This window comes from Equus caballus, chromosome 7, assembly GCF_041296265.1.
Source record: "Equus caballus isolate H_3958 breed thoroughbred chromosome 7, TB-T2T, whole genome shotgun sequence".
Classification (NCBI taxonomy): Eukaryota; Metazoa; Chordata; class Mammalia; order Perissodactyla; family Equidae; genus Equus; species Equus caballus.
Genome location: NC_091690.1, coordinates 11794654 through 11812597, shown reverse-complemented (window position 1 = coordinate 11812597; position 17944 = coordinate 11794654). Strand labels below are relative to the sequence as shown.

General features: G+C 35.5%; 1 protein-coding gene across 3 annotated transcripts in view; it reads left to right on the top strand.

The window, feature by feature from the left end:
* PGR (progesterone receptor) overlaps nucleotides 1–17944 on the top strand; it is a 73946-nt gene that overhangs the window by 24327 nt on the left and 31675 nt on the right. For all 3 annotated transcript variants that reach the window (XR_002809026.2, XR_011440421.1, XM_023644695.2), the window contains exon 3: nucleotides 6255–6371. Coding sequence is in view for 1 of the 3 variants with exons in the window: in XM_023644695.2 (XP_023500463.1) it covers nucleotides 6255–6371 (117 nt within the window). In the remaining 2 variants the exon portion in view is untranslated. The remainder of the gene's footprint in view (nucleotides 1–6254; nucleotides 6372–17944) is intronic.

Below are 17944 nucleotides of genomic sequence, written 5' to 3'. Positions count from 1 at the left end.
GGTCATGTATCCCAGCCCCTAAGGGCTTCAAACCCCAGTGCTTGGCTCCTGGTCTTATATCTGCATCTGAAACATTCTGGGGCCATTGCTGAGTCCTCTCCAGTTTACCACTCTGGCTTTCATTTCTGGCTTACAGGGATTTCCCTTTTTCTTTTTTTTTTTTTTTGGCCTAGAATGTAATTAAACAGCATGCTTCGTCATAGTTTATCCAGCATTTGTGTGTTTGCAGGTGGAAAGAGTGTCCCCATAAGCACCAGCTCACGTTGCCTCAAGCCTCCCTTTTCAGTGGGTCATATTATACTTTCTCTTCTTTGCTGCTTTCTCTCTTGAACATCTGTACTCATTTCTCCTGTTATTTACTACCTATTTCCTCCTCAAAAAAAGCCATGACAAATTGTGACTTCTCTCAAACCAAAGTGAAATATGTTCACTTGTTCTCATATTGAGAGACAACACAAATAATACAGATTTCTTATTTTAAAGGGAAATCTCTTCCTAGCTTATAATAAAGAGATTTCATTTCAATTAAAATAGAATTTTGTTTGTCATGTATCTAAAATTTTTTAAGTCACTAGTCAAATAAAATGATCTAATCGCACTTTAATAGTGCTTTTATTTTCACAGAATATGATCTTTTTAGTAATAGTAACACTTGAAGTTATATTAAAATGTTAAAAAAGAGCCATTAGAAACAATATATAAATATAATTATTCACTAATCCCTTTTTTCAGATCATTAAACAGATTTTTCAGAGATAATAAATTCTCTGTTTTTCCAAAGGTAGATGTTAAAAATAAGTTTGTTGAGGCCGACCTGGTGGCATAGTGGGTAAGTTTGTACACTCTGCTTCAGCAGCCCAGGGTTCACAGGTTCAGATTCTGGGCGTGGACCTACACACCACTCATCAAAGCCATGCTGAGACAAAAATAGAGGAAGATTGACATAGATGTTAGCTCAGTGACAGTCTTCCTCAAGCGAAAAAAAAAAAAGCTTGGTAAGGATTCTACATGTAACTCATGGTTTACTACCATAAAAAGGCAATGAATTTTCTGAAATAAAAGGCCTTCCGTAATAAAAATAAATATTGAAAGGTGGCAAATAAAAATCTGGAACAAATGATTTTTTTATTTACTATATATGACAATAAGTAAAATATTATTATAGATGTTACATTGTTGAGTATATTTATGACTATAAGTATAACAATAAATATAATTAGGTATACATGTATTCAACAAGTATTTATTGAACCCTTATTAGACACAAGTGTTACAAGGATCTAAAGACCTACTTCCTACTCTCACAGAACCTAGGCGAAACAAGCACACAGCATTTATAAGAGGAATATATCGAATGTGCAGTTGATACACAGAAGAAATGTCTAGGCCTTTCTGTGATCAGTCAAGTAAGACCAAACTTGAAAGCTGAGTAAGAATTTACCAAGCAGATAAACTCTACTATTGTTTATCATTGTGTCATTCATCCTGTTTGTGGCGGCCCATAGGTTATAAATACTCCTGAATGTCTTGTAATTCCTGGTGGTGAAGGTGTGGGTAGATAGCAAGGACGTTAGAGAGTGGAATGCACTGTGGGGTTTAATAGAGTGACTTTTTATAGACTTGTATAGTAACAATGTTATGTTGAACTGAGGAGCAGCAACAATATGCAATTGGAGCCATCAATCTGTGATTTATGGGTAATAAGCAAGTGGATCTAGACATGGATGTGTTTTTCGAAACCAGCATATAAATTTGGGACTATTGTCTGAAGAAAAGCGGTAGCAACAGACATCATGCTAGATTTGCCACCACAGTTCAACGTTTTGCACTTTCCAGATAATGTCATGACAGAGCCAGTGCATCTGGGTGTGAGCTTTTTCCATCTGTATACACAGCCGGGTACCTGATGGAGTGACACATGCAATGGAGTGGTTTTTTCTGCATTCCTTGCTTTCTGGGTGGCTCTGAATCCTGGCCAAACGTGGTACAGAGGCAGTGCCTGGGCCCCATGCCAATTATCTTGGTCAGCTGTAGTTGAAACTGGCTGGCTGCAATGTTTCTTAGGCCAAAAAATCTCTTAGAGAAGATTAACCTCCAGCTATACCCCCTATCTTTTGCATGCGTGGTGGTGCATCTGCTTTGCAGTTTTGAAAGCCCAGTGCTAGTGTTAAAGATGACCGTAGCTTAGAGTGGACTAGCTTCCAGATTTCTATAAGCCATTCCATTCTGTTACAGGCCGTCCATGATGATTTGAGTCACGCCAATATCTTAAGGTAGTGACTTCATGCCAGTAGCCTTAATTATCAGAAATTTTCTCTCCCACTCAAATGTCAAATTTTGAAATGCTCAGCTCCCCCCCCAAGAGTTATAAGAATTGCATTCTATTTCATAACTATAATTTCCTCATTTATAGGTAAATAACATTTAAATTTATTTAGTACTTATCAATATCCTTTCACACCAGACTTCCTCCCTCATGCGTTCTCTATTGTAATTCATTTATTGTTGGCTAGGCTACATCTGTAGGAACCTCTTTAGGAAGAGTATATAGGGGTATTATTTCCTGATTTTATGCATATTTGAGAATGTCTTTCTGTTGCTTTTAAAACTGAATAACTTGACTCAGTATAGAATTCTTGGGTCACATCTAGAACAGGATTTTGGGATGTGATAATTATTGTAGACATTCATTAAGTACTTGCTATGTGCCAGACTATTCTAAGTACTACATGACTTCATTTAATCCTTAGATACAACCCTAGGTACTAATATTATCTTCATTTTACTTGCCAGAAGTCACCCAGCTAATAATTAGTGAGGTTGAAATTCAAACTTAGGCAATATTGCCCCAAAGTCCATACTCTTAAATTCCTGTACTACCTCTCAGGTCAATTAAGCTAAAAAGTCTAGCTGTGTGACTTTAAGCATGTTACTTAACTTCTCTGTGCGTAGGTTAACTCTCTATAAAAGGTACCAATAATACCTCCCAAGGTGGCAGTGATGATTAAGTGAGTTAATACATGCAAGTTGCTTATAACAGAGCTTGTAAATAGCTTGTAAATGCTTAATAATTGTCTGTTGCTGTTATTATTATCTTATGGATAGTAAGCTGCAGATCTGAGCTTTGAACAAGCAGTTTGACTTCAGCAACAGCTCTTCACACTACAGTATCGACAACTAAGATGGCATTTCAGTTAAGTGAAGAAAAGGGATTATTCAAAAAACGGTGTTGGGACATATTCGATAAATACACAATAAATACTTGTTGAATTAATGAGAGTTCTGTAAAAGTATGTATATATTCACTTAACTAATATTAACAAATAGATATTACACACTCTCTAGGTCTGTATAGACAGACTGGAAGGAAACATAAAAATGAAAATAGTTTCATGGTAATGAGATTGTAGATGATTTTCTGTTTTGAATTTCCTTAATTTGTTACAAACTTTCTCTAATAATACAATTTATGAAATAAACAATTTAACCAGATAATCACTAAATGTTTTTTCATATATATTGAGTTTGAGGCACCTACAGAGAGATAGTTGGAAGGTGATAGCTCAGCATGAGAGCTTGCAGCCATGAGAAGATGGCAAGACCATCCCCATAGTGTGAACAGTGGAATACAACGTATAACGAATAGGCAAAGGAGGAGGGATTGGCCAAGCGAACTTCAGAGGAACTTGGAAAGATAGATGAAGAGTCAGAAGAGACGTGCCCCCAAACACAAAGCAGGAGGGCTGGTGGGAGAGAAATCACCAGTGGCAAATTAGACAGAAAGTCAGGAAAAGAATCTACAGCATTTAGAAATGTACAAATCTTTGATGACGTCACACACTTTATAAAAACAGTGAACATATAAGCCAAATGACATAATGCTGAGGAGTAAAAGAAGTTGAGTAATTAGAGATTGCAAATGAAGATGACTTTTCAACAATTTAGATGACCGAGAAAGGGATGGGCTCAGAAAGAATTTAGAGTGAGATAAAATTTCTTTCTTTTCTTCTTTTTGCTGGAATCTTTTGAAATGGAAAAACGAGGAGAAAGTACAACATCGTTGAAGAGGGAGAGACTAAAGATCTTAGGAGAGAAAGGGGAAAATTGATGGGACAGGATTTGAAAGCAGGTGGGAAGGAATGGTTTCAGGAGTGTAGACTGAGAGCCCTGGCAAGGAGGACTCTCCCTCTGAGACACTGAAGGAGGAGGTGCTGTTGTCAATCTTTTAAGAAATAGAAAAGAGACAAGTCAGCAGCATTCCAGCTGATGGCGTTTCAGGCTTTTTTCCTGTATACCTGTGACCTAGATGTAGCGAGTAGATCAGCCTCCCTTCAAACAGCAGCTTCATCCATGTGTGCTGTTTGTTTAATTTCGTTCTCTGTATAGGATGGAAAATTTTACTCCCTATTTTCTGTTCTCCCTTCTTTTGAGAAATCAGTGTAGGGCCTAGATAAACGATAGATGATAGATAGATAGATAGAAATAGATAGATAGGTAAACTCATACACACTTTACTCCCATGGTCATTCCTATAGCCTGCAAATATAACTTGTGGTCAAAAATAAACTAGAGTCAAAATAAAACAGAAAGTAGCATGCAATACACTCTGCTAACCTAGTGGGCATAGCTGTGCAGCTTCATAACTATCCTTTATTAGGAGGAAAGCCCAGGACTCCTAAACAAGAAAATGAACACTAGTATATGAGAGTACATGCACATAAGTTCATGGAGGAATATATTTTTAAGAAAAGACCATCTGGGGCTGGCCTAGTGGTGTAATGGCTAAGTTTGCACTCTTGGCTTCAGCAGCCCATGCGTTTGAGGATTTGGATCCTGGGTGTGGACCTACACACTACTCATCAAGCCAAGCTGTGGCGCTGTCCCACATACGAAATAGAGGAAGACTGGCACAGATGTTAGCTCAGCGTCAATCTTCCTCAAGCAAAAAGAGAAGAATTGGCAACAGATGTTAGCTCAGGGCCAATCTTCCTCACCAGAAAGAAAGAAAAAAAAAGACCGTCTGTGCTTTTCCAAAAATGCTCCAGATCAAGACCATTCTGTTATTAGCTATCCCATAGATGTGGCCTTTTTGTCTTTTGCCTTTTGGTCATATCCTTTCCTGTGTTTGATTAAGCACACATGTAAGGTACCTCTGTGTTCCTAAACTACAAACTTTGGCCAGAAGAGTGAATCTGATTTTAAGGTCAACTAATGGAAAATACTATAGGGAAATCCCATTATGTTGACGACTATTTTTCATGCTTAAAAAGTAGAAGTAAGCTGATGATGTTAAAAGACTCACAGTCTGTTTTATAAGAATTTATTGGAAAATGAGTGCCAAATAAGCAAATTTTGCAGTTAATTAGTATTTACATGTTTAAGCTGAAATATTTTTTATTTTTGTTCAATCTAAATAAATTAGATTGTTTCATGCCTTATTAAATAGGACATATTTGTGGCTTAAAAATCATTGTTGCATATTAAATTCATAGTCCAGACCTTTTGAAGGCTGTAAGTAATTTCCTCTACACAAATACCCAGGGGTCACATGTTCTATCCATGTTTCTTCTATAATTCTTCTGTCCTCTCCTTCATTGAGTACTTCTCATTGTTTTAAGTTGTGCTCCCTTTATCATTATTTCTATTTATCATGTTTTCTAATTTGTGGCCAAAATAACCTGGGCAAATAAAGTCAGTACAATCAGTGACTTTTTTTTTTCCATGCTATTCACAATTATTAGACCCTTTAAGAGCTGGCTCCAGGGTTTTCTAATAGAATTAACCATATAGGTTTTATAAAAGGTCTGTTCCAGAGATCTCTTTAATTCTTTAGTCTGTACCTGTTCTTTTGAAGGTTTAGATGCCAGAAAGAAAAGGTTTTACTAGAGCTTGACTATCTTATATAACTAATGCTTATCAGTAACATGTAGGTAATTTTGAAATAGTAGAAAGGTCTGAGGGCATTCATATGCTGATACCATTAAGAAGATGCACCGAAATCTTGTACAAAAGATTTTTAGAGGAGCCCTGGAATTGATTTCTAAGCTGTATTCACCTCATTTGCACCCCTGAAGGCATCGGTAGAGTATTGGCAGCTTTGTCGCATCACCAACATTCAGTCATGCCAAGCAAGATGCTGGCTGGGACAGTCATGCCCTTGCTGATGTGTACCGATCCTTTTTCAGTTGTCATTGCATAAAATTTCCGGTGGTCTTTAGATATTGTAAATAATTTTTACTTTTTTTGTTTTTTAGGGCAACATAACTATTTATGTGCCGGAAGAAATGACTGCATTGTTGATAAAATCCGCAGAAAAAACTGCCCAGCATGTCGCCTTAGAAAGTGCTGTCAGGCTGGCATGGTCCTTGGAGGTAATGCTGACGTTTTCATCAATAATATTCCATCTAATATTTACATTTTAAAACTGTGCCAGAAAATCCTAGATTTCTCATTTATCTTTGTTCTTGCCTTGCTTTTTCTGTTTTGATTATTAGTGTCTGACTGAAGCAACCAACACCATCCTGTTAACTTTATAGATTTTCATCATCTTGAGGCTGTTATGAGAAGTACTAAACCTTCTTCTGTCTATATTGCCAATAAGTAGATAATATGGAAAGTTTGCAACCTCTCATCAAGTAACATGGATTGGAGTCTAGGCTCTGCCACTCACTGCCTATGTGGCCTTGAGTAGGTCACTAACCCTTTATGGGCATCAGTCTCCTTATCTGTAAAATGAGAGCACTTAAGTTCCTTCCAGCTCTAAAATTGGTTCTGTGAGTTGGTCAAGTACATTAATCTCCATCTCTCTCTCTCTACATCAGTCCCTCCCATCCTACTTTCTTCTCTCTTTAAGTAACTTCCCATTCTCTTTAAATAGCTATATATTGGGCCCTTACTACTTACCAGGTACTAAACTAAGTTCTCTTTACTTGTGATTGTCTAGTCAAATTCTCTATTTCTTCCTGATTCAGTTTTGTATGATACTAAGAATTTATCCATTTCTTCTGGGTTATACAATTTGTTGGCATATAGATTTTCATAGTATTCTCTTATAATCCTTTGTATTTCTGTGGCAGCCATTTTAATTTCTCCTCTTTCATTTCTAATTTTATTTATTTGAGCCTTCTCTCTTTTTTTTTATTGAGTCTGGCTATAGGTTTGCCAATTTTGTTTATCTTCTTAAAGAACCACCTCTTAGTTTCATTGATCCTTTCTATTGTTTTTTTAGTTTCTATTTCACTTATTTCTGCTCTGATTTTTATTGTTTCCCTCCTTCTACTGACTTTGGCTTTGTTTGTTCTTCTTTTTCTAGTTCTTTATGTATAGTTTAAGATTACTTATTTGAGATTTTTCTTGTTTGTTGAGGTGGGCCTGTATTGCTATAAATTTCCCTCTTAGTACTGCTTTTCCTGCATCCCATAAGAGTTGGTTTGTTTTGTTTTCATTTTCGTTTGCCCCCAGGTGTTTTTTATTTTTAATTTCTCCTGTGACTTCTGCATTGATCCAATGGTTGTTCAGTAGCATGTTGTTTAGTCTCCACATATTTGTGACTTTCCCAGCTTTTTCCTTGTAGTTGATTTCTCATTTCAGAGCCTTGTGGTTGGAAAAGATACTTGATATGATTTCAACCTTCTTAAGTTTATTGAAGCTTGCCTTGTTCCTCAACATATGGTCTATCTTTGAGACTGTCTCATGTGTGCTAGAGAAGAATGTATAGTCAGCTGTTTTTGGATGGACTGTTCTACATATATCTATTAAGTCCATCTGGTCTAGTGTTTCATTTAAGGCCATTGTTTTGTTATTGACTTTCTGTCTGGATGATCTATCCATTGATGTAAGTGGGGTATTGAGGTCCCCTACTGTTATTGTGTTGCTGCAAAAATTCTCCCTTTAGGTCTGTTCATAGTTGCTTTATATACTTTGGTGCTCCTGTGTTAGGTGTATATATATGAATAACTGTTATGTCCTCTTGGTGGAATATCCCTTTTATCAATATATAATGCCCATCTTTGTCTCTCATTATCGTTTTTCTCTTGAAGTCTGCTTTGTCTGATATAAGTATGGCTGCATCCGCTTTCTTTTGTTTGCCATTTGCTTGGAGTGTCATCTTCCATCCCTTCCCTCTGAGCCTATGTTTTTCTTTAGAGCTGAGATGTGTTTCCCAGAGGCAGCAAATTGTTGAGTCTTGTTTTTTAATCCATCCAGCCATTCTGTGTCTTTTGATTGGTGAAATCAATCCATTTATGTTTAGAGTGATTATTGATATATGAGGCTTAATATTGCCATTTTATCTCTTGTTTTCTGGCTGTTCTGTATTTCCATTGTTTCTTTTCCCTAGTATTTCTGACTACTATTTCAGTTTGGTGGTTTTCTGTGATGGTTTTTTTCAATTTTCTCTTTATTTTGTGATTTGTGACTCTGCTCTGAATTTTTGTTTTGTGGTTACCATGAGGTTAGTAGAAAAGACCTCATAGATGAGATAGTTCATTTTCTGATAAGCTCTTATCTCCATTAGCCCAAGCAGGTTTCATCCCTTTCATCTTCCCCTTCTGTGTTTCTGCTGTCACAAATTATTCTGTTTTCTGTTGTGAGTTTGTGACTAACTTGAAGTGTTTGTGGTTATTTTTGGTGTTTTCTTTCCCTTTATCTTTTATGTTATAATTATTTGCTAACTTAGTCCGATAGTGAGCTGCAATTTTCTGATTTTGTCTATTTATCTCCTTGCTCAAAGCTTTGTAAACCTTTGCCTTTTGGTTTCAGGAAGGAGGGCTCCCTTCATTATTTCTTGTAAGGCAGGTCTAGTGCCGATAAACTCCCTTGGGTTTTGTTTATCTGACAAAGCTTTTATTTCTCCGTTATATCTGAAGGATAATTTTGCTGGATAGAGTATTCTTGGCTAATAGTTTTTGTCTTTCAGTACTTTGAGTATATCATTCCATTCCCTCCTAGCCTGTAAGGTTTCTGCTGAGAAATCCACTGAAAGCCTGATAGGGGTTCCTTTTTATGTTATTTTCTTCTCTCTTGCCACCCTTGATATTTTTTCTTTGTCATTGACTTTTGACAGTTAATGTTATATGCCTTGGAGAAGGTCTTTTTGCATTGATGTAATTAGGAGTTCTGTTGGTTTCATATACTCGTATGTCCAGTTCTTTCCCCAGGTTTGGGAAGTTCTCAGCTATTATTTCTTTGAACAAGCTCTCTGCTCTTTTCTCCCTGTCTTCTCCTTCTGGGATAGCCATAGCTATAATCCGTATGTTACTTTTCCTAATTCATTCGGTTATTTCTTGAAGAATATCTTCATTTTTTTAAAATCTTAGCTCTCCCTTTCCCTTCACCTGAACCATTTCTAGGTCTCTATCTTCAAGGTCACTAATTCTCTCTTCCATAAAGTCTACTCTTTTTTTTATGCTTCTAAATTATTTTTTTAATCTCATTAATTGTGTTCTGTGTATGCAGAATTTCTGTTTGGTTTTTTTCTTACGGCATCGATCTCTTTGGTGAAGTATTCCTTCTGTTCATTAATTTTATTCCTGAGCTCATTGAACTGTCTTTCTGAGTTTTCTTGTAACAGTGAGTTTCTTTATGATAGCTATTTTGAATTTCCTGTCAGTTAGATTGTAGTCTTCTGTAAGTTCAGATTTGGTTTCTGAAGAGTTAGCATTTTCCTTCTCTTCTGCAGTGTTACTGTAGTTCTTCATGGTGTTTGATGAATTAATCCTCTGCCAGCTCACTTTTGGTAGTAATCACCTTTTCTTATTTGGGTACAGCTTTGGTTTCTTTGGTTCTGGTCACCTGAGTCTTGTGTTTCTCTACTGGCTCTCTATAGGTTCGGATGCTCCTTCACATAATCTAACAGTTTTATTATTTATCCTGTAAGACTGTAAGAGTTTGTCTTTGTGATTCCCCATAATATAACATATGTATATATGTATATTATATGTATATAGCATAACATAGAACATATATCCCCATAATATAACAATATAACAATATAACATAACTTACTGCATTATTAATTATTTAATTATGAAATATATCAAACCTACCAAAAATATTTAAAATAAACACCTGTGCATCCACCACTCAATTTTTTTTTTTTAAAGAATTTATTTTTTCCTTTTTCTCCCCAAAGCCCCCTGGTACATAGTTGTATATTCTTCGTTGTGGGTCCTTCTAGTTGTGGCATGTGGGACGCTGCCTCAGTGTGGTTTGATGAGCAGTGCCATGTCCGCGCCCAGGATTTGAGCCAATGAAACACTGGGCTGCCTGCAGCAGAGCATGTGAACTTAACCACTCAGCCATGGGGCCAGCCCCTCCACCACTCAGTTTTTAATATCAGATCTTTTTTCATATTTTCTTCATTTTTGTTGTATTTTGTAGGGAACTAAAGATATTTGAAGCTTCTGGTATATCCTTTCCTAAACCCATTAGATTCATTTCTTCCTCACAGATAACCACTATGGTGAATTATTGCTTAACATCTTCATACTTGTAACTTATGTCGATGAATCCTTACCTGATACAGTATTATTCTGACTATTTTAAAACTTTATATAGATGGCATCACACTCTACATGTACTTCTTAAACTTGCTTTTTTCACTCAATGCTGTGTGAAATTTTTTTTGAGATTTATTTATATTTATTTATGTAGCTAGGATTTCATTTTAACTTCTCTATGATACTTCATTTTGTGAACATTCCACAGTGCTTTTCCTTCTTGTGTTAACAGATACTTATTTCTAATTTTTGATGATTTTAAAATGTGTACCAGTAAGCATTTTTGTACCTGTATCTTTGTGAATGTGTTTGAGAAATTCTCTAGGCTATTTATCTACAAAGGAAATTTCTAGATTTATTGTATCTTCCTAAATATTACCTAATCACCAAATCACTCTCCAAAAGTGTTTCCTTCCAGCAGTGATTTGAGAGTTCTTCTTACCATGCATCCTCACTTATACTTGGTGTTTTCAGACTTTTTAATTTTTCTAATTTAATGGGCATAAAATTGGTATCTAATTTTGGTTTGATTTGTATGTCCTTTATTAGTGGTAAGGCAAATGCTGCTTCATATATTTATTGGCCATTTGTATTTCCTCTTCCATGAATTGGCTCTTCATATCTATTAGCCATTTTTCAACTGGATTCTCTGTCTTTTTTTATATTGATTCATAGAATTTACCTATATTCTCTATACTAATTCATTGTTAGTTACATGTAGTCTATGTCTTGACTTTTTACTGTTTATGATCTTTTTCCTAATTTTTGTATAATCACATATATTAATATTATCTCTTTATATCCTTTCCTACCCTGATATCCTACTGACAATATACTAAAAATCATCTAAAATCTTAAAAGTTTGTTTTTTTGCATTCATGTCCTTAACCTACCTCCAAGTATTATTTTATGTAGGGAGGCAAGAATCTAACTTTATTTTATTTTCCATATGGATAACCAGTTGCCCAAGCATATTTACTGACACAAGGGTCTTCAGATTGTTTTGATAGTGCACTCCTATGTAAGTAAAAATGTTCTGAGTCTCCTTCCCCAACATACATCTATTTACAAGTAAATGATACATATGCACTACAATCAAATTATATGTTATTGATGGTTAATTTCTTTTTATTTCCTTACAAAAAACTGTTCGTAGTAACTGTAATATTTTTCTAACAATACCCCAATTACAAATTCCACATGCCACCTCTGTCATGTATCTAATTTCCATGTGTTTGCTCCTCTTCCTGGTTTCTCTATTCTATCCCATTGTAGCTCCCTACACCACTACCATACTCTCTGAAATAATAGCTTTATACATCTTGATGCCTAGTAGAATGTCTCCCTAATTTACACTTCTTCAAAATTGGCTTCAAAGTTGATTTTCTTGACCCTCTGAATTGTTCTTTTAAAATGATGCTTAAAAGGTTTATTCCAGTGGTGTCTAACACTTAAAATCATGAGTTCTCACCCCCAGGAATTAGATCTGTATCAAGTTTCTTTGCCTCTTTTTTTCTATCAGATAATCTCTACAAACCTTCCAAACTATCACTGATTGAAGTTATTTCAAATTAATTTGTCTTGCCCAACTGATTGAAGTTATTTCAAATTAATTTGTCTTGCCCAAACAACTCATTGTCACTCAAAATAATTTGGAGAGTTCCATTATATTAGATGGCTTATATGGACTAATCTATAATGCAGTATCTTTTCTGAGGGATAATTCTGGGATTTAAAAAAAATAAAACCCCTTACTGTATTCCGGTATATGTGAAAGATTGATTCAATTATATGTTATCTTTGATGAGCATCACAAACTGAGAAATATGATATTGGTGCATTTAATTATTTCCTAAGTGGATCTGCACATAGGTTTATTAGAAAGAAGCTGGCAACATACTCTGATATATCATTGTCTTGATATTGTTCTACCTGGGAGAGTCAGTGACAAAAGTCTGGAGAGTCAAGGATCCAATTCTTGTAAACCAGGAAGAAGGTAGTCAGTTTATAGGATTAGATTCTACTTGCTAGTCCTGTATTAAATTTCTGGAGTAAGGGGGAGTATACTTGTGGTCTATTGAGAATTAAAGCCTTCTTTTGAATGATAATCAGGGTTGCCCCTGGTTGGATTCTTCCACAGTTAGAAGAATTCCACTGAAGTAATAATTGTCTACACACTACGGAAAATGGAGCCCACGTCCTTTTCCTTCCTCCCTCTTTTCCTCCCTCTCTTCTTTCCTTCCTCCATTCTTTCTTCCTTCTTTCCTCATGTTTGTCACTACTTCTTGAGGTTTCTCATTTCTGATATAGAGACCATTTGAATAACAAAAGATGAAACAAGAGAGAATATTGAAAAACTTTTAAAAACTTAATAAAATCTATGATACAATATCAGAGGTCAGAACTATTAATGTTTTGGCATGTCATAACATAGATTTTACAGGCTGTTCTTATCTGCTTCAGCAGCTATGTGCTGGTTATAAGAATTATGTTTGAGTTATTTGGTCTCTCAGTTGCATATGATTCTTGTTTTTAATGAATCACATTGCTTACCTTCACTGGGTCACAGTGAACTTCTGCATTTTGTTCATTGCTACAGAGGAGGAAAGACAGTTACACCCTGAAGGATGGTAATATATCTTCTAATTTAGGTGTTCTGCTTCTAACTTCTTTTCTTTGGAAAACATTTTTGTGTAATGACTCACAAAAAAATTCTGAAACAAATACAACTCTGTTTTGCATTTGTAGTAAAAATGCTGAACTATTATAAAGGTAATTATCTCTTTCAATAATAAATTGTTTTCTACATAAAGGAATGATTAAATTCATAGTTATGTTTGCTGAATTTTTTTTTAAGCTAGAGAGTATTTTTATAGGGTCGTTATTTATCATTTTTTTTTTTTTTTGGTAGAGAGCCTTATCCTTAAATTTTAAAAGGTTATATTAGCAAGCCAGTATCTCTCCTACCTCCTCCTAGACTCATCCCCACTTCTCTTGACAAAGAGAATAACTTTCTGAGCTACAGAATATGAGTTGTATAGTAAAGTGGGTGTTTTTTCCTCCTGCTATACTCAAAGCCAACAAAGCCTCAATTTCTTTTCTGAAGAATTCCAAAATTCCTGAATTTGGGGCACTGAACAGTACCTTTTTTGGAAATATAGCAGCCTAGTCTATGCCTTTAATTACTATAAAAACTGAAATCATCTGCCCTCTCTTTAATGCAGGAATTGGTATGGGTGATGCCTGCCACTTACGTGTTTAGACCTTTCATCGTATTCCTCTTATGAGCATCTCGTTTTTCTTAGTGAGGAAGATTGGCCCTGAGCTAACATCTGTGCCAATCTTCCTCTATTTTGTATGTGGGACACCATCACAGCATGGCCCAATGAGCACGTGCAGGTCCATGCCCGGGATTCAAACCTGCGAACCCCAGGCCGCTGAAGCAGAGTGTGTGAACATAACCCCTACACCACTGGACTGGCCCCATGAGCATCTCATTTTCTATCCAAACCCTGGTCTTTGACTCAGCACACCTCAGGGACAGTACCTCTCATACGGCTTCCACCATTCCCTGCATGGAAGCCTTCAGCCAAACAATGTCTTCTGGTCACTGCCTGATTGTTCACCCTGAACGCCATCCCACACACAGTGGATAAGGACATTCTTTAGAATATTCATGATCACTTCTTTGCTTAAAGATTTTTTGGTTTTGTTTTCCTTTTTTTTTTCATTTCTAGGGATTGCTTTTATGGCTGTCTGCTAGAACTGTTCAATCTATCAATACCTCCTGTTTTCTAGACCCAGAAAACAGTCAGGATTGAGGAGTACAAAAATTCCCCTCCGTTTGCAGTCTGACTTTATTTGAATAATTGAGACATTTACTCTTTAAAAAATATCAACTCAAGGCTGGCCCCATAGCTGAGTGGTTAAAAAGTTCCACACGCTCTGCTTCAGTGGCCCAGGGTTTGCAGGTTTGGATGCCGGGTGTGGACCTACTCCACTCATCAGCCATGCTGTGGAGGCATTCCACATACAAAGTGAAAGATTGGTGCAGATGTTAGCTCAGGGCTAGTCTTCCTCAAGCAATAAAAAAAAAAAAAAAAGAGGAGGATGGGCAATGGATGTTAGCTCAGGGTGAATCTTCCTCACCAAAAAAAAAAAAAAAAAAAAAATCAAGTCTAGTATAGTTTTTTGGCAAATACCTATTTCAATTTTATATTTCCTATTATCTAGTATCTGTATTTTCTTAAAAGGTGTAGATACAGGCACATTGTTTTGATCTGGGAAGTAGAGGTGGATCCTGAAAAAGGAAAAGCAAGCTAAATCAGTGCTGTGAGCGGTTGTTAGAGCGTAGTCCCAAGGGACTGATCCAGCAACATCGATCATCCTTTTGCTAATCCAAAGTAAGACATGTATCTAGACATAATTTCTTACAGCTAGTGTTGGGATAATTGCCTGTAAGTCCACCCGAACTACAGTGATACTTATCATGACTCTCACAATGCTAAAGGACTTGCTCAGTTCCCTAATTGCCTGCTGATCTTTACCCTCTATTTCTTCATCCAATTCCCAGAAAACTTGCTGGCTGCCATAAAACTTATATTTTAATATGAAACGTGATACTCTTCCTTTGCTTTTATGCCACAGGTTCAGTGTTATCACATGAACATCTTATGTCATCCATTTAATATAAAATATTTTTTGCCAGAACTAAAAACAAATAGCAGAAAGATAGGCCACAGGAAAGTAAACAGGGCTCATTTCAGAACACAATCCAGAATTAGTAATCAATATGAGTCTATTCAGTCTAATACATTTACCTACGTTTACCTGTCTGCTCAGTTTTTTTCCAACTCAAACCCTTCATTCAGTTTCCTTATTTTTGAAATAAATTTTTTATAAGTTCCTTCTGTGGGAATTTATTAAGATAAATTTGTTTTCACTGAAACTATCTTTATGTCAACTTCATTTTTGAATGATGATTTTGCTGATTATAGCATTTAGCTTGACATTTTTTTTCCTCCAGACCTTAAAGATGTTAGTCTACTATCTTCTGGCTTGTATCATTTTTCTGAGAATGCTCTTGTAGATCTAATAGTTGTTTCTTTGAGGCAATATTTTCTATATTTTTGTATAAAATGTTTTTATACTTGGTTCTCCAATTTCACTATAATGTAACCAGTTGGAAATTTAGTTTTATTTGTTCTATTTGGAAATCATCATGATTCCTAAATCTGAGAACTTATGTCTTTCACAAATACCAGGAGGATCAAAACCATCCTGGTATTCTTCGAATATTGCTTCTCTCCTCATTGCCTCCTCTACCTTCAGACCTCTTATTAGACATGTATTAGGTTGGCCCATTCTCTCTTCTATGTCTCTCTATCTTATTTAATATTTCTCATATCCTTATCTGTCTGTGCTATATTCTGTGTAATTTAGTCAGTTCTGTCTTCCAGTTTACCATTCCTTCATTTTAATGATGGTATATTTTGTTTTAGACATTCTACTTGTTTCTTTCATAAATTTGTCCATTTCTTTCTACTAGCTTTTCTTTTTCTATTTTCGTTCTTTATCATGTATCCTTAATAATTGTAAACATACCTATTGCAAATATTTGTATTCATAATTCTAAATTCATAATTGCGAAGTCCCATAACTCTGGATCTAATTATGCCATTGTGGTATGGTGGTAAAAAAAACAAAACAAACAAACCCACCCTGATTATTTATAGGGTTTCCCAATGATTGTGGTGTAAATACTCCTTTATAGCAAATTTCAAGTTACCAATGTTTTAACAATTGGCTCTCAAAATTAATCTAAGTACTTAACAATAAGTTTTCGTAAGCCAGTATGAGCCAAATCCACCACTCTATTTATTATCTCTGCTACTTCTCACTCATTATGCCTTTTGTAATTTTGGATTATAAGCTCACGTTTGGCAGAGTTTAATTTTTTTGAACTCCTGTGTGGCTTTAATAGAGAGAGCTTTTCTCCAGAGAGAATTTTCATTCTATTCTTCAGGCACCTCAGGGATTTCATCCGTGAAGGACCACTTTTCCTGTTGAATTTTGCCTCTAAGTTTCCCATAGTTTGTGTGTAGAATAATTTCAAGTTACAAACCTGTGTGACGGAGGCCTATGATTAGGAAGGATCAGAGGAGACTTTTTTCTCATACTGAGCCAAGGATGAAACAGACATGCTTCCTTCTCACATCCCTTTGTCAGTGGATAGAAGTTTTCTTCATTTTGGACTTCTTGATATTTTACTGATTTTTTGAGGAGCTTAGATATGCATTTAAAAGGCTGTTAGTTATGTTTTATCCATCCTTTTTAGGTGTTCTAGAGAAGGTGGTGTATCTTATCTAATCTTCTATACTGCCAGTAAAGGAAGTTTATATAGAACTTTATGCCAATTTTAATCAAATATATTAACTCCACCTTAAAAGTTTAAATTTTATCAATAGATTAGAAAAAGATTTTTAAAACACCTCTGTAGGTGATGGTATAGTATTTAATAAGAGTAAAGGTGCAAAGTCAGAACAAGTGGAGTTAGATTTCAACTTCCCCACTAATAGCTGTGGGACGTCAGGCACACACCTTAACCTCTACACATCTCTATTTTCTTTTCTATTAAGACCACGTAATAAGAGTTATTATGGGGTAAACAGAATGATACATCTAAAGCATAGAGCATAGTGTCTGGCATATAAAAAGGTTTAGTCAGTGGTGGCTTAAAATATCTTATGTGTTGAAGCCATTTATGCAAACATTATGAGTGGCAAAATAAAGATTTAACTTTGATGTAAAACATATTCTTGTATCTTCTAAAAGTTTTTAATTATTTATTTGTAGGAACCTTTGAAAAATCAATGCAGATATCTTTGATCTGAAATTAATTTGTAGAATCATATCTAGTGCAGGTGCTCAATTAATTTAATAGTTATTAAATATTGTTATCATATATATTTATGTTCTTAAACTATACATTTCCCATGGAAACATAATCAGAAGGAAAATGTGTATATTTTCATATGGTAGAAAAATTTTCTAAATGATTGAAAACATTTCTCAGTTGAAGGTTTTTTTTTTCTTTAGAGGGGAATGTCCTATTTGTTTTGGCTTTTAGAAGTGCTTTGATAAGCTGTTTGGGGCCCCAGGAGCATGCTGATGTTACAAGAGATATTTGCTAATTTGATCTACCAAAGGCAAACAGGAAGATGTGTTGCTTAGGATGGGAAGGTAAAAGAAGTGAGCTGACAAAGGGAGATGAGACTGAGAAGCTTACTGTGTGTACTACTTTCTTGGCCTCCCAAATCTTCACTAAAATTCTATTAAAACATGGAAAATCTGTGGTATGAGCCCCTTGTCTCTCAAATCTGCATACAGTGCCATTGTCTTTAGGCATCTAATGAAACTGAAGAGAGATGTGAGACTAATTTTTA